Source organism: Cynocephalus volans, chromosome 9 (genome assembly GCF_027409185.1).
Source record: "Cynocephalus volans isolate mCynVol1 chromosome 9, mCynVol1.pri, whole genome shotgun sequence".
Classification (NCBI taxonomy): Eukaryota; Metazoa; Chordata; class Mammalia; order Dermoptera; family Cynocephalidae; genus Cynocephalus; species Cynocephalus volans.
The window spans coordinates 150,867,532-150,884,750 of NC_084468.1; the positions used below are offsets into that span (position 1 = coordinate 150,867,532).

General features: G+C 54.5%; 1 protein-coding gene and 1 long non-coding RNA gene across 2 annotated transcripts in view; one reads left to right on the forward strand and one right to left on the reverse strand.

The window, feature by feature from the left end:
* The window catches only part of UROC1 (urocanate hydratase 1), a 33,435-nt gene extending 18,711 nt beyond the window's left edge, over positions 1-14,724 (forward strand). Inside the window, exons 15-20 of the mRNA XM_063107751.1 lie at positions 248-318; positions 3,693-3,791; positions 6,266-6,365; positions 8,947-9,028; positions 13,219-13,318; positions 14,587-14,724. Coding sequence (XP_062963821.1) covers positions 248-318; positions 3,693-3,791; positions 6,266-6,365; positions 8,947-9,028; positions 13,219-13,318; positions 14,587-14,724 — 590 coding nt within the window. The remainder of the gene's footprint in view (positions 1-247; positions 319-3,692; positions 3,792-6,265; positions 6,366-8,946; positions 9,029-13,218; positions 13,319-14,586) is intronic.
* Positions 12,338-16,187, reverse strand: LOC134385954 (uncharacterized). Its single transcript, XR_010024434.1, has 3 exons — positions 16,118-16,187; positions 15,758-15,856; positions 12,338-12,723 (listed from the first exon to the last, which is right to left on the reverse strand). It is a non-coding gene; the product is annotated as an uncharacterized LOC134385954 (long non-coding RNA).
* Positions 16,188-17,219: the final 1,032 nt, after the last annotated feature.

Genomic DNA, 17,219 nt, shown 5'->3' on the forward strand with positions numbered 1-17,219 from the left:
CAGTGGGCACTCAGCTGTTTGTTGAGGGAACGACTGTATCAGGCAGTGGGTTGTACCCGTCCATCCATTAATTCATGTGGTCATTGGTACTGCCGGTTCCCAAAGTCAGGAAGACTGTTGTGGTGGGGGGGTGGGTTCCCTGGCTCCCCCCCAGCTCCAGTGATGGGTACGGAGCAGGTGCCCGCGTCTGTGCCCCCTGGCATGGGCTCCCGATGCCCATGACACCCCCTCTGCTCTGTCCCTGCAGTGGAGGCGTCAGTGAAGCTGCAGTATATGGACAACATCCGCTGGATCCGAGAGGCCGCCAAGCACCGGCTGGTGAGGGCTTGGGCCTGGGGGAGGCAGGGGTGGGCTATCGGGACATCCCAGACAGAAGTGAGGTGCTGCTGGTGGGCTCTCAGCCCAGCCAATGGCCCCCAGCTTGCCACGCCAAGGATGCACACACAGCACCCCGTGGGTCTGGGTGTGGTGGCAGACCCCGGGGGGCACACTGGAGGGGCAGCAGCAGCCACTTGCCAACAGGGATGGAGGAGGAAGCCCAGGGTCTTGCAAAGGGTGTGGGGAAACGAGCCCTGCACTGCTGCTGGGAGCGTGAAGCGGTGCAGCCGCGTGGAGCAGTGTGGAGCCTCCTCAAAAGTCTGAGATAGAGCGGCCACGTGGTCCAGCAGCCGCTCCTGGCACAGTCAGCCTCTGTGCCTGTGATTCCACGTTCGTGGATTCAACCAACTGTGGGTCCAAAATATGTATTTTTTAAAATTGCGTCTGTACTGAACATGCACAGACCTCTTTTTTTGTCGTTGTTCCCTAAACAGTACAGTGCAACAGCTATTTGTATAGCATTTGCATTGTATTAGGTGTTATAAGTAATGTAGAGATGATGTAAAGTACACGGGAGGACATGCACAGGTTACACGAAGATACTGCACCATTTTATGTCAGGGACTTGAACGTCTGCGGCTTGTGATGTCTGGGGGGTCCTGGAACCAGTCCCCTGAGGACACCAAGGGACGACTGTGTATACAAAAGAATCGGAAGCAAGGTGTCAAAGGGGAGCAGGCACCCCCACGTTCACAGCAGCACTGTTCACATAGCTAAAGTGTGGAAGAAGCCCACAGGGCCATCGACGGAAAATTGGCGAAACAAAATGTGGTCCACCCATCCAGTGGAATGTTATCAGCCTTAGGAAGGAAGGAAATTCAGACACATGCTACAGGATGGGTGAACCTTGAGGACATCACGCCGAGTGAAATAAGCCAGCTGTAAAAGGACAGATACCGTAGATTCCACTTACGTGAGGTCCCTAGAGCAAGAGGAGTCATAGAGACGGAAAGTAGAACAGTGGTCCCAGGGGCTGCGGGAGGAGAATGGGGACTCAGTGTCACTGGGGACAGTTTCAGTCCAGGAAGATGAAAGAGTTCTGAGCCGGATGGTGGTGATGGGTGCACAACGATGTGAGTACTTAATGCCACGCAACTGTGCACTTGCAAAAGGTTACGATGCTAAGCTTTATAGCACATGTATTTTACTTAAGAAAAAACCTGGGAAAAGAAGATGGCCTGCCAAGCAGGGTGACGCGGGGTGGGGCTGCTTCACACAGCCAGGTCAGGCAAGGAGGCTGGCACGTGCACTCAGGTGGAGGTGCCGAGAACATGGCAGCCGTGCGACAGTCGGCAGGCAGAGGGACAGCCGCCGAACGTCACCGAGGAGGAGGGAGCCGAGTGTGCTGACGACAGAACGAAAACACGAAACGGACATTTGGTTCACATGTCTTTGGCCACAGACCATCCCTGGACCAGTGGGACTATCCCCTGCTCCTGGGCTGTCTCATCAGCCACAAAAGCCCTTGTGCCAACAGCAGTCTGGCCTTGCTGAGTCGAACACCCAAGGCCAAGGCTTGAGGACTGGGGCATGGGCAGGAGGGGACTGCAGGAGAGAGTGAGCAGAGTCGGGTGGAGACGGGCAGAGAAGAGAGGAGGATGAGCCTGGACGAGGGACCGGTGGGCGGTCGTGAGGGTCAAGGGCATGCGGAGGGGCCTGCTGGACACTGCTGCGGGGCAGCGGGCAGGACTGTTCTGTGTTTGGGCTGGAGCTGTTCAGGGTTGGGTTCTTCCTACTTCGTGTTTTCTCTTATGAATGACGGTGATTGCAGAAGGTGCCTTTTTAAATTTTTTCATCTAATTTCTTTTAACGTACACTCTTGACAAGGTTGTCAGTCCTATGTCAGTTCCTCCCCATTTTTTTCTAGATCCGAAAAATGGGAAAATTTCTGCAGCACCGACTCACACCGATAGTTTTCTGTAAAGGGTCTGAGTAACATAGGGCCATTCCATAGAAACAGCGAGGAGGGAGGACGCAGCTCGAGGGGCCGAGCTCACAGCCAACGCAAGGCACCCTCCAGCGCCGGCCGCCCTGACCCAGCCGGGCAGCCGGGGCGCACAGCGCATCTCCTTTGGGAAAGCGGAGCCTCTCAGCCTCCACACTACTGACAGTTGGGGCCAAATAAATTTTTAAAAATTGTGGTACAATATACATGATCGTAAATTTACCACCTTACCCATTCTTAAGTGTGCAGTTCAGTGGCATTAAGTACTCACATCACCGTGCAGCCATCAGCACCATCCAGCCCAGAACTCTTTCATCTCCCCAAACTGAAACCCTGATTCCCTGTGCTGCACCCCCAGCACCCACCGTTCCACTTTCTATCTGTGAATTAACTACTCGAGGGCCCTCACATAAGGAGAATCATGCAGTTTTTATCTTTTTGTGTCTGGCATAAAGGCTGAATGATATTCCAATGTATGAACAGACCGCAGTTGGTTTATCCATCCATCCATCCGCGCACACATGGGCTGCTTCCACCTCATGGCTGCTGCGAGTGATGCTGCTGTGGACATGGGTGTGCACATACCTCTACAAGTCCCTGGGGGTTGGATAATTCTTTGTCATGGGGGGCCATCATAGGGTGTTTGGAAGCATCCCTACCCATGCCAGCACACCCAAAAATGTCTCCAGTCATGGCCAAGTGGTTGAGAACCACAGGGAGAAGCAATGATTCATTGTCTTTGCTGAAGCTTGTCTCTTGAGAACAGCCACCTGTCACTTTCCAGATGTGCTATATAGTATGCTGGTTGAGCACGCAGGTGCTGAAGACAGACATGAGGGTCCAAGTCCCGACCCATGGCAGGTCGCTCAGCCTCTCTGGGTCTTGGTTTCCTCATCTGTAAGACGGAGCTTATGAGGAGGACAAGTGTCTCCTCCTGAGACTCACGACCGAGGTACTATGTGTGAGGTACTTGGCGTTGTGGCAGGAGCACCCAAAATCACACTGTTGAAATGACTGAGCGGAGGGATGCTCATTAATGCCCACCCTCCCTGCAGCACAGGCGAGTCAGGGTCTCTGAGGCTCCTCCAGGGACAAGCCCTTGGGGGATGGATCGTGGAGGGGCACTCGGGCCCAGCCTGCAGATGGATGCGCGGGGCTGGTGTGGCTGTCTGGGGGTGGACGTGAAAGTTGCTGCAGGCCCATAGACTCAGAGCTATCACACACCTGGGAGGCCTCCGGGCCTTCCTGGAGAGGCCATCTGACTGCTGGTGGACCACGTCTGCGGCTGTGTCACCATGATCCCTGCAGCACCAGGTCCTGGCATTCCCACCTCCTTTGGCTGAGATGCCTCTTGCCCTTCCTCCCGCAGGTGGTGGGCTCCCAGGCGAGGATCCTGTACTCGGACCAGAGGGGCCGTGTGGCCATTGCTGTGGCCATTAACCAGGCCATCGCCCGCAGGCAGATCAAGGTGCTGTGTCCTGTGGTCTGGGGAGGCTTCCCATCAGCATGGGTGCTGCCCGGGGTCACCTGCTAGCCCGCCCCCACAGCCCGGCCTCTGGGAGAGGCGCCACCCCCTGGCCTCACAGCCTGCTGTTCAGGAGCTTCCACCCTCCCCAGCTGAGGCCCAAACTGCCACCTTCTTAGAGAAACCAGGTTTCACTGAAGGCCTAGGTCCCTGTGGACCGGCCAGGCAGTGGGGCTCAGAGATGAGCTGTCTCTGGACTAGGTCTGCTTGGGAAGGTGAGGCTGTGAGCGGCCGCGACAGAGGCAGGAGGCAGGAGAACACAGAGGGGCTTGTGTCCTGGGCCCCAGCTCGTGTGTGTGTGTCTGTGTGTCACTGTGGGGGGTGGGCAACTGGGGGCTGGCAGTCAGACCCAGGCGCTGACACTGTCCTTTGCTGTGGGACATTGGGGATGTCAGGGGTCCTCTCTGAGCCTCAGTTTCCCTCTTCTACGAAGAGAGAATAATGGTAAAACCTCAAAGTGTGGGTGTGAGGACTGAATGAGCCAGCTTTCAGAAACGTAATTTCACACATCTTTTCTGAGTTATCTTTTCCAAATCATGACAAACTTCCCCAGCTTCTCCCCACTTCCCTCCAAATCAGCCAGGCCCAGCTCCGAGGATGGGGACTCAGGCCGCGCCTGCCGGGAGGGACCGCGTGCCTACCCTGGAGGCCCAGGCTGCAGAGCAGGCATCTCTGTCTGACGTGCCAGGAATAGTCACGATGAGACGTGAAAGAGAAATGGAGAGGGATACGTGTAAAGACCGTCCTTCTGGGTGGTTCCGGGGGGCGTGGCACTGGCAGCAAGGACAGCAGCTCCCTGCCTTCTCAGGGAGCACAGGCGGGATGCACCACGCTCTCTGCCCACCGAGAGCCTGCCGGGTTTTGGGGGTTGCTGGCAACGTTCTTGGTTCAATCATAGGGGCCAGCAGAGAGAGGTGGGCGTCTGATCCTTCCTTCCTTCCTTCCTTCACTGGACAGCACTTGATTGAGGCAAGTCCTAAGCACCAGGGACATGGAAGAAAACGAGGTGAAACAGTCCCCACCTTGCTGTACTTAGTTTAGTGAAGGAAACTGAGGACACACCACTAAAGGTGCATATCAAGAGAATTTCAGGTGGAGAGGGCCCTGTGGAGAGAACAAGCCAGGGGACGCGGTGGAGGGTGACGCTGCTCAGGATGGGCCTTTCTGGGTTGCTGACGTTGAGCTGAGGCCTGCATGTCCAGAAGGTGCCAGAATATCTGGGAGAAGGCGGCTTCGTTGTGAAGGTGAAGGTGTGGGGACAAGCTTGGCTGCTCGAGGAGAGGAGCCTCTCAGTGCAGGACCAGGGGCTTCCCAGCCTCTCAGCAGATGCATCCTACACGGCAGCCCGTGAAATTCCAGGACCCGCTGGGAGCGATGGGAAGACCCACACCCCTTGGGCCAGCCATTCCTCCTTTATGGGACACTTAGAGAAGGGTCCCCAGGGCTCTGCATAGGAACAGCTCTACTTTGCCAGAGCAGCTGTGCTGTTACCCAGTGCCGCTCAGACAACTCCCCTGCACCCCATCCTTCCAGCTTGGCTTCCCTTCTCCACAGTTCCTTCACTCAGTTTTTAAATTGCTCCAGTTAGAACCTGTTTCCATAATGGGCCCACCCTTGCACAGCTCCGGGGAGCAGTCTTAGCCACAGCTCACTTGGCCTTCGGGGCTGCACCATGCTCCGTCACGTGGGCCCATAGCAGCAGAGCTGCCGGCTGCGTCTCCTGAACCTCCAAGAGGCCTGAGGTGCTTGGGGAACAGGGACTGCTGACAATGTGTGTGCTAAAAAAATTTAAGGTCAATGCGGGTGCTTTCACCACATGAAAATCTCTGTCCTCAAAGAGACTAGCAGTTAGCAATTATCTTGTCCAGGAAACCAAGGCCCAGAGTGGGGAGGTGACCCTAACCAAGGTCACACAGGGAGGGACTGTCAGATCTGGCCTCCCAGGTCGCTGTCCTCCCCCCGCCATGCCCACCAACACCCCCGGCTGTCGGCCAGCCCCTTTCCTTCCTGCACAGGCCCAGGGGCTAGGCTTCCTAAGGGTAGAGCCCAGACTCCAGTACCATGTGTGGGTGTAAATCCCACCTCGCCCACCCGCTTGCTCTGTGAAGTTTCTTACCCTCCGTGCCTCTGTTTTCTCGTTTATAAAGTGCGCACGATAACAGTCGTACCCATCTGGAGAGGGTTGTCAGGAGGGCCTAGTGAGCTCGCGTGCAGCACATGGGCGCTGCCGGGCACGAGAGTCTGTGGCTAGCTGCAGATGGCATCAGAGACAGCCTGTACTTCTCCTGTGGAAGAGGGTCTGTTTTCAAGACAGAGGAATCCACAGGGCTTCTGGTGTGGCCTGGCCATTGTCCTCTGCCTGCTGTCAGCGGCCTTGGTGCACAGCGCTGCTGACGTTTGTATCCTCCACGCTGCAGGCACCAGTCGTTCTGAGCCGGGACCACCACGACGTGAGCGGCACTGACAGCCCCTTCAGGGAGACCTCCAATATCTATGATGGCTCTGCTTTCTGTGCAGGTGAGGAAGACAAAATTTTTCTGAATTTAATGCTAGATTTGGATTTTCTTTAAAGACCTGTTGACTCATTCTTTTAGTCATGATGTTGCAGAAGATGTCTTGGCATCTGAGACTTGACTTAAGGTGACCACCCTAGGACAGAGGAGGTTCTGAGATGTGGGACTTCCAGTTTTAAAACTGGGCCAGTGCCAGGCAAACCAGGACAGTGGAATGCCCGAGACTTGGGTGTGCACCTGGCCCTGTCATGTGCTGGGTGATCTGCAGCCAGGTGCTTCCCTCTTCTGTAAAGTGCAGGTGGTGGTCGTTCCTCCCTCAGAGGGCTGTAGTGAAGGATGAAATGGAACGTGCAGCGTTTGGTCAGTCCTGTAACATCAGCTGCTGCCGCTGTCTCTGTAACTACTATAATCACTGCGGAAGCTACCAGGTCCTAATCTTTGCATAGCTAGCAAATTCTCAGCACCTGAGGGCTCCTTGAATTGTGGATGAGACCCCGAGAGAAGAAGGTGGACTCTCACGAGTACCCTTTGCATTACTTTTTTTGAGAAATTGCCCTATTTCATCTAAGTTATCAGATTTATGGGTCAAGTTATTAGTAGATTCCCCTATCATCTTTTTACATCTGTGGGGTCAGTTGTGTCCTTCCCTCTTTCCTGACTGCTGTCTTCTCTCTTTTTCCTTGGCCAGTCTGGTTAGAAGTTTATCAGTTTTACTGATTTCTCTAAGCAGCAGCTCTTAATTTCTTTCCATTGCTTTTCTGTTTCCAGATTCATTGATTTCTGCTCTGATCTTCAGTATTTCCTTCCTTCTCCTTGCTTTGAGTCTAATTTGCTCTTCTTTCTCTGGAAAGCATAAGGTGGAATCTGACCTTGAGATTTTTCCATGTTTTATGTAAGCATTTGATGCTATAAATTTTTCCATCTCTTATATAAGCATTTGATGCTATAAATTTCCCTCTGAACACTGCTTTACCTGCCTCTCACAAATTTTTATATGACATATTTTCATTTTCATTCAGTTGAAAATATTTTAAAATTTTATTTGAGACTTCTCGTTTGACTCACTGGTTATTTAGAAGTGTGTTTTTCAACTTCCAAATCTGGGGGGATTTTTCAGACATCTTTCTGTTATTGATTTCTGGTTTCATTCCATTATGGTCTGAGAACTTATTGTGTATGATTTCTGTTCTTTTAGATTTGTTACGAATTTTTTGTGGCCCAGAACATGGCTTATCTTGGTGCAGTTGAGAAGAATGTGTATTCTGCTGTTTGGCGGAATGTTCTATAGATGTAAATTTGGTCAGGTTAATTGATAATGCTATTCAGGTCACCTATATCCATCCTGATTTTCTGCCTGCTACTTCTGTAAATCACTCTGATAGGAGTGTTGAAGTCTCCATCTATATTTGTGGACTTGTCTATTTTTCTTTACAGTGCTTATCTAATTTGCCTCATGTGTTGTGTTTTTTGTTTGGGGTTTTTTTGGCAGCTGGCCAGTACAGGGATCCAACTTTGGCCCTTGGTGTTATCAGCACCACACTCCGACCACTGAACTGACTGGCTAGCCTTGCCTCATGAATTTTAAAGCTAAGATGATAGGTGCATACTCATTTAGGTTCATTGTCTTCTTGGAGAATCCACACCTTTATCAGTATATAATGTTCCTCTTTATCCTAACAATATTCCTTGTTCTGACGTCCACTTTCTCTGACATTAATATAGTTTTGTGTTAGCATCCTATGACCACTGTAACAAATTGCCACAAACTTAGTGGCTTAAAACAACACAGATTTATTTTCACAGTTCTGAAGGTCAGAAGTCTGAGGTGGGCTACAGTGGACTGAAGCAGGGCTGCAATGCCCCCAGAAGCTCTGGGGAGAAGCCTTTCCCTCGCATTCTCCAGACCCTAAAGCTGCACTTCTCTAATTTCTTGGCTCCTGGCCCCTTCCCCATCTTCAAAGCCCAGCATCTGGAGGAAAGTGTTCTCAGGATTCTCCTCAGTCTTTTCTGTGACACCCAATGGGGTTTTGGAGGAAGAGCCTACAAGAGGGTGCAGATGCCCTCGTGTCTGTGTCCCCAGAGCCTTCACGGTCTCGGGCTAACTCTCACTGTCCTTTAGCAATGCATTAGGCTCTTGGAAGGTGCCCAGTGTGGGCTCTGTTTCTCTCTGCAGGTGCTCTTTCTCCCCAGATCTCAGGTTAGGTGGTTATCTTGGGACCTTGGTCTCTGATGGGGTCAAGAAAAGTCATTCATGTGCAGTTTGTCCCTTCCTGACCTGCTTTTTCAAGGGTGGACATGATGCTCTTTGGCTCATCTCTGAGTGGATGCTGGTGACTCATCCCTTCTGACTCTTGCTCTTTCTGCTTCTGAGGCACTTACTCTGGTGGTCAGTGCTCAAGAGTATAATTACAGGGAGGGACAAGAGGGGAAACTGGGCACTTGTCAATTTCTCCTGCTTCAGCTCAAGTTCTTCAAACACAAATTATTGCTGTTTCTATAGTCGCCTGTCCCTAGTCTCCTATGCTTGGCCCCCAGAGCCACCTAGTCCAGGGAGTGATGGGTGGTGGCTTTCTCTGTTCCCGCAGACATGGCCGTGCAAAACTTCGTGGGAGACGCTTGTCGCGGAGCCACCTGGGTTGCACTTCACAACGGAGGCGGTGTGGGCTGGTAAGGTTTCTAAGAACAATGTGGCTGGATGTGGAAGTCTTAGAGACTCCCGGGAGCCAGGCCAGATTCGGGTGGCTGAAGTCCTGGGCCCTACCTTCCCCGCCACTTTCCTCTGCTAACGGCTTTGCTATAACACGTTCCTCGTGTGAGCTGGGAATTGGAGGGACAGAATATCAAGGAGGTTTCACATGTCACGTGGGGACACTGAGGCCTGCTGTGGACGCTCAGTAAAAGCAGCCACCAGCTTTCATGTCAGTTTCCTGGTGCTTTCTCAGCTCTTTCCTCTTCTCACTGTGATCACCTCACCTGAGAGTGCAGGACCCGCCCAAGGTGCCCAGGGCAGCTGGGCTGGGAGGTGGGGGACCTGGGTTCTAGGCTCCCCTCTGTCCCTGGCTCACTGCTCTGCCCTGTCCAGGCTGCTTCCAGTCTGTGCTATGAGGGATTGGAGTTTCTGGGAGGCCTTCATTCCTCCTGATTTGCTGTTCCACCAGAATGACGCCTGCTGCTAAGAGTAATAACACTTATTGAACACAGGCCATATGGCAAGCATTTGCCAAACTCTTTGAATCCACTCTCTCACCTAATCTTAGGAGGAAAGCACATTTTACAGATGAGGAAACTGAGGCACTGAACTATTGATGAACTAAACCTGTGCTGCTCTACCTCTGCAGAAAAAGGGCTCCAGGTTGGGGCTTCTGACCAAAGCTGGATTCCTTGGCTACTCTGAGCATCAGGAGTGCCACAGCTTCAGTGAGGAAGACAGCCCCCCAGCCCTGGCTCTCGTGGCCATCTCTGAACTGACCTCCAAGCCCATTTTGGCCAAATGAAGCAACCCCCTGCCTTCCAAAGCCAAGTCCTTCAGCACTCGAGCTTCCCAGAGCTAGCTTGGCCTTGGGCCCTTGGAGACTGGAATTCCTAGCTGCAGCGCAGTCAGGTGGCTTTGATTAGTGGGAAATGTGACCAGAGTGCATTTCCTTTCCAACTTACAGGCTGGAGAAAACCAAGACAGAAAAGGACTGCCAAGTTATTGGGTGCCTCATTTTCCAGTGCTAGATTTATGGAGTCACCTTTGGAGAGAAGGAAATAGCTCTAGAGGAGGCTGTGTGGCCCAAGGCCACAGAGCTGGTGGGGAGCCAGGGTCTGAGCCCAGACCTGTTGTCTCCCAGGACCCACCATCATTGCCGACAGGACACAGAGGGCAAGAAGGGGCAGGGTAGGCTGAGCAAGAGTTTGCACCACGAGGACCCTGGGGCCAGGGCAGCAGGCCCAGAATTTAGGCAGGACATAGTTGGCCGCTGACCCTGCACTGGGGCTCCCCGAGGCAGGGAAGGCTCCCGTACATTCCTAAAATGCTCCACACCCCAGAGGTCTCCCCAGGCTCTGTGGACTCAGGCCGTGAGATGCCAGAACCAACGCCCCTTATCCTTACTGTCCTTGTGGGCTGTTTTGGGAAAGTGCCGCAAATTCACTTTTGGTATCCATCAGACTGACACACGTACATAACTTAATCTGTCGGATAAGTCTGCAAGGCTTATTACAGAAGTCAGCAGGAGAAAGTCTGTCCCTGCAGCTACTGCCATTCCGACAGGAAACCAATTCTGACTCTGCAGCTGTGTTTTTCTTTGTCGTACGCACATCCATGTTCTAAGTTATAAGCTTATCCTGAGATTTCTTGATTTGCTTTTCCATTTTTTAGATTGTCTGTTGGCTGCCTCTTGTGCAGTGCTTATTTTTCCAAGACAATCAGATGGCTGGGTGTGTTTCCAGCTGCCTCCGTGGACCTGTCTCCTCAGAGCCCCTCTTTCCAGTGGCCTGTTTGGTGTCTGTCTTTGTGCTGTCTGTCAGCAGTCATGTTTAGAGGGGGTGCTGGCAGGTGGGCAGCAGCCCTGTGTGCTTGGGTGGTCCTATAGACAGTGGGTTGCAGGACGGGGCCATCTGACCAGGCCACAGAGCGAGAGGTCAGAGGCTGGGCTTGGCTAGTCAGACCTCAGAAAAGACCTTTCTGGTCTCCTGTCCCTGTCAGGTGTCGAAGCTTCACGTGTTAGAGGTTCACCTCCAGCCCCCTGCTGAGGGTCAGCTCGGGCAGCCGTGAGCATCTGGGAGTTCCCTCAGCTCTCCCTTCTGTTCTCTCCCCTGCTCCAGACCTCCTGGGCACTGCCCGGCTCCTGAGGTTTCCTGGGCCCTGGGCGCTGATGGCTCACTGCTGCCGTCCCCATAGCCACCAGGAGCGGGAGCTTTCCTGTCTGCTCTCCTGCTTCCCAAGTCCCATTGCTCCTCCTCCTCTTTCTCCCTGTCCCTGTCACAACAGTGGGGTTCCGTCCGCCGTCCTTACTGCTTCCCACTACAGGGTGTCTCTGAGTGCATCTCAGACTGACCGTGCACAGGAGTCCTCAAAGTGCAGGTCTGGATGGGGTGGAGATTCAGCACTTCTGACAAGCTCCCAGGTGGTGCTCATGCTGCCGGCCTGAGGACTGCTCTGAGCAGCCAGGGCTCCGAGGGCTCTCTGTGCACATCTGCCTCCTCCACGCCATCCACCCATGCAGTGGACAGTACTATAGCACAGTGGTTAAGAGCGTGCACTCAGAGGGCAGTCTGACTGCACAAGCTAGGTGTCTGCGCCTTTGTTTCTCATTGGAGAAGTGGTCATGACAGCAGCCGTTGCTATGCAGACTGGAGGTGAAGATCACTACGTCAGTGGTAATGGCTACTCACATGGTGCACAGCACGTGCGAGGCCTTCTAAGCGTTTGTAACGTTCACTCACCCGACTGCGGGCTTTAGTGCACCTGGCATTTACTTTTCTTTATGTGTGATGTGGAGTCCTACTTTCATGTTTTTCCCAGAGGTACAGTTAGCTGTCCCAACACCATCTGTGAGTAACCTCAACTTCTCCACAACAGCAAGGCTCCACCATTCCCGTCTTCCTGGACTCTGCACGCTCAGGGCTCCTCTGCAGCCAGTTTGCTGAGGTCACCTGGGCTGAGCAGCCTTGTGGAGGCCTGTGGAGGCCTTTTGGAGATTAGAACTACATCAAGGACACATCAAGGACACATCAAAGTCCTCAGGTCTTGGCCAGCTGCTGCCCTCTTTCTCCTCGTGTAGCCGGCATCGGCCTGTGACAGGTGAATGGGGGTGACGTTAGGTCAACTCGGAGCATCTTCCACCCAAGAGACTGGTGTGTTGGCAGCCCTCTCGAGGGCCTAGGACTGCTCAGGGCAGAGCAGGGGCTGGGGCCCATTCCCAGGAGGTGCTCAGCTTCTGAAACTGGGAGTGGGGGTGCAGGTGGCTCAGGGCACCTCAGCTTCCTGGTGAGAACTGGCTGAAGTTGTTGCCAGTAGGGTCCAGGCTGGGTAGGGAAGTAGATAAAGTCAAAAGCCTGAAAGATCTGACACAAGGGAAACTAGATGCGCATTTTGGGTGCAGGAAGGAGAAGGGGCAGCACTGCAGTGTGTGCGGAGTAAAGCAGGACGGACATGTCTGCAGCAAAGCAGTGACAGGCATCGTCAAGATTGGGGTGTCTCTTGCTTGTGTAACTGAAAGCTGAGAAGACTGGGCAGCAGCAGCACAAAGCCCTTGGTGATGACATCAAGGACGAGGATGGAGAAGGTCATCCCGGGTGGACAGAGAATGGCTGCAGGGCAAATGTGGAAAGCAGAATAGCACTGCGGGACTTAACTGAGGTTCAGGTTACTTCTGCTAAGGAAGAATGAAAACAAGAACGTGTCACAACCTGCAGAACATGTCAAAACAGTACTTGCATTAATTAGAAAGCAAGAAATACTGAAAATAAAGGAACTCCGCCTTCAGATCAGGTAATCAGAAGGGCCCCAAAATACATCTGAAGCAAGGAGAAGGGGTAGGAAAGATCAGGGTCATAAAGATAAAATCAGAAGGAATGATACTTGAACTGAGTAACACAAGTGGCACCCCAAGGAAGCGCGCCTCCACGGACGGCACTCTGAGAACAGCCCATGGTGGGCGGGCAGACTTCAAGCAGGAGCTGCCTCCCAGGGGACCCCGCGAGGCACGACGCCTGCACCCATTGGGCCCCATGCGCCACGCTGCAGAGGCAGATGCGGCTCTCCCACACTGCTGCCTTCTCAAACCAACACTGCCCAAACCCACGAGTCTGCCTGCTCTGGGCAGAGTCAGGCCCAGGGAGTGACCTGGAAATGCCTCTGCCTCTTGCAGGGGTGAGGTCATCAACGGGGGGTTTGGCCTTGTGCTGGACGGGACCCTGGAGGCTGAGCAGAAAGCCAGGACGATGCTCAGCTGGGACGTCTCCAATGGTGTAAGTCACCCCCCACCTCTCCACCTCCTCTTCCGTCCCTCCGCTCTCTTCAGACTGCAGGCCTGAGACAGAGTCCTGTCCCCTTGTCTCCAGAAAAGAGCTGGATGCTCTTCATGTCACGTCCCTCCTCTCGGCCACTGCCAAGGCTCCCTCTTCCCCAGACCACCACCGTGTCTCTCCCAACCACGTCCAGAGTGTACTTTGGGCCTCCCTGCCTCTGGCCTTACCCCTGCAGTCCAGCCTCTGTCCGCACGGGTGGCCCTGGCAGTCCCAGCCCTTCCTCCCAGCAGAGAGTGACCAGCGCGGCTGTTGAGAGCCTGTTGTGAGATGTTCTGTCTCCCCCATCTTCAAAGGTGGGCAGAAAGCACAGGTTCTAAGCGGGTCGGGCTTTGGCTGTGCAACCACGGTCCCCTTTGCTGTGACATGGCGTGTGTGGGGGTGTGTGTGCTGGATTTCTCTCCATGACCACATCACAGGCAGCCAAGAAGGGGGGAGCGGCTCACACAGGAGGTCAGAGGTCGGGTGGTGGGGGAGGAGGGTATGTGGGATGTGAGTGAGATACAGAGGCAGCTGGGGAGCTGTGTGCAGGAGTCCAACAGTGTGATGTTGCCAGGTGACTGAGGGCCCCCAGGCTGGCCCAGATGGCAGGGGACACGCTGGCAGGCAGACTCTGCAGGAGCCGCAGGGCCTCCAGGGTGGGGGTGGGGGTCTTCATCCTGAAGCAGTGAGAGTCGGGGAGAGCCATGGCCGGGTTTCATTCTAGGAGGCGCCACCGGCTGTGGCATGGAGATGGATTGGGGAGGCGCAGAGACACGTGGACCAGGGGTTGGCGAGACTGGCACCAGGGAGGAGGGCGGGGGATATGGCTGTCATCCAGGGGCGACCGGCGGAGAGAAGTGGGCAGGAAAGAGACTTTGAAGGTGGAGCTGAGGTTGGTGCAGACCCCGCGAGGACGGAAGGGAGGTGGGGCTGAGGATGTCCCAGCTCCTGGCCTGTTGCCCCCAGGGCCACTTCTGGAGGAGAGGGAGACAGGGCTGGGTGGGTGACGGCCAGTTTCAGATCCGAGAGGAGTCAATCAGTGGTCCAGGCAAGAGAGGGGGAGGCCTGAGCTAGGGCGGGGGCAGGGCAAGCAGTAAAGACAGCTGCCCCCGGACAGCGTCAGCGGCCCTTGAAGTAGAGGAAGGTGGGAAGCTCGAGAGCCAGAGCACTGCGCGGGGAGCTGGTGAGGTGACACCAACTGCCGCGCTCTTCCCCAACACCAATGGCAGGTGGCCCGGCGCTGCTGGTCCGGAAACCAAAAGGCCTATGAAACCATCTGCCGGGCGATGCAGGAGAGCTGCGACTTGGTCGTGACGCTGCCCGAGGCAGTGGAGGAGCACGTGCTGCAGCGGGCCCTGCGGCCCTGAGCGGGAGCTGAGCACCAGCGGCCGTCCCCTCTGTCCCTCTTCCTCCCTCAGGCCTGTCCTCGCCCCCCAACCCCACCGCCACAACACACCTTCTGCCGCACACCTTCAGCTCCTGGGCTTCAACACATGCCTTACGCAGCCCCCTAGTGCCCTGGACAAGGCTGCTGCTACCGGACCCATTTTACAGATGAGCCAGCTGAGGCCTGGAGTGCTGCAGCCATGTGCCCATGACCACCTTATGACGGGGGCCCTGGGTCCTCAGGCTTGCTGTGACCATTGGCTGAGCTGAATACCCACTGGACCCCTCCCAAGCTGCCTCTTGGAGGTTTCTTTGGCCAGGTTTCATCACGTCACTGTGTCTCCCGGCCACCTGCCATACACCACGCAGTTCTCTTTCTGTCTGTCTGCCCATCCGTGTGTCTGTGCAAGTACTTTCTGAACCTCAGCGCCCAGGCTTGGGGACACAAAGGGCTTGACGAGGCCCTGGGCCCAGAGGAGTCTAGGGAGGAGGATAGAGAAATAAAAGTGGAACAGAGTGCTGTGCACGGTGTCCTGAGGTGGAAGCAGCTGGTGGAAGGGCCAGGCACAGCCACCCCTAAGGATAAGTGATCATTTGTTGGGCAAAAAAAGAGAGAGGAGTGGCATTCCCCATGGCATGAATCATGAGAAAAACTGCTTACGACAGAGGTTACCCTAGAACCTGTCTGGGACCTGGCTGGCCTGCAGGAACCATGGTGAGGCTGGAGTCCTGTGCCCCCTCACCCCAGATCCCACAACCAGTGATGGCTGCCCCCCGAGCTCCAGCCTCAGACGCAGGCACCCAGGCAAGAGAGGCCTGCATTTGGAAGACAGCACTTTTTTGTCAAGGGTTCCCACACTATCAGGGCCCCTCCCACCTCCCAGACCTTGGGTTGCTCTGTGCCCCACCTCAAGCCCCACCGGGCGCTGCAGGACTATCCATCCCTGGAGTGGAGCCAGGCTCAGGAGAAATCATGGGGAGAGGGGAAAAAAGACACTCAGAGAGGCCACTGACCTGCAGTCCAGTGACGGCTGTGCTGGGGTGAGGATCTTAGTCTTGTTTGCTCACACAGCAGGACCCAGGACAAACCTGTTGTCTTCCCTGAGCAGGCACCTTTGGGGACGGGAAAGAGGGGTCTTCCAGCCTGCCCCAATCCTGGACAGACCATGACAGGGGCCAGGGACTGGGGTCACTTCTTCCCTGTCCTCAGCAACCAGTGATAGCTGCTGTTGGGGCTGCTCCCTTCTCTGTAAACATACACTGCCAAGCAGGGAATCAGGCAGAGGCTGCCACTGGAGCAGGCCCCTCAGTGTCCTACTGCATTCATTCACTGTCTACACTTGGAGACCCCACCCCTCACCCCCGTGACCTTACCGTGAAGGGCAGGGCAGCCTTGGCCACGAACCTCATTCCCATGAGTTCCTGCACCTTAGCCAGGCCCAAGACACACTTGCAAGTGACTCATCCTAAACAAAGAAATGAGGAAGACTGAGGGACGGGTGTCTGAGGGGCCACAGAAAAGCAGACTGCAGACCAGAGGGGGCAGGTCTAGCTGGGTCCTTGGTCCTCAGACACCCCGTGCTCTTTGTCCCCTGCCAGCAGCTCTTCTCCACATCCCTTGCTAATAAAACCCAGTTTTGGGCCAGCCTGTGGCTCACTTGGGAGAGTGCGGTGCTGATAACACCAAGGCCATGGGTTTGGATCCCATATAGGGATGGCTGGTTTGCTCACTGGGTGAGCATGGTGCTGACAACACCAAGCCAAGGGTTAAGATCCCCTTACCGGTCATCTTTAAAAATAAATAAATAAATAAATAAATAAATAAAAATTAAAAAAATAAAACCCAGTTTTACAGGGCAGCAATATGTCCCATAAAAATACTTGCTTTCCCAGCCTTCCTTGCAATTAGGAGTGACTGCTGGCCCAGTTCTGGCCCATGGGCTGAGGGGAGTCTGCTGGGCAGGACTTCTGAGGAAGCCGTTGTGTTTCTAATAAAAATGGGCAAAGGCAGCTGGGTCACTGTTGGCCGCTACTCCTTCCCGCCAGAACCTAAGATGCGATGCTTGGAAACACAGCCACTACGTTAGTCTGCTCGGGCTGCCTCGACACAACAGCCTGGGCTGGTGGCTGGCACAACAGACATTTGTTTTCTTAGTTCTGGAGGCTGGAAGCCCATGATCGAGGTGCCAGTTGATTTGGTTCCTGGTGAGGGCTCTCTTCCTGGATTGCAGACAGCTGCCTTCTCTGTGTCCTCACACGGCAGAGAGAGTGCATGAGCAAGCAAGCTCACGCTATCTTGTCTCTTCTTAAAAGGACATTAATCCCATCATAAGGCCCACCTGTGTGACTTCATCTAACCCTAATTACCTCTCAGAGGCCCCACCTCCAAATATCACCACATGGGGGTTAGGGCTTCCATATATAAATTGGGGGGACACAAACATTCAGTCCAAAACAGCAAGCACTCTGTGTTGTA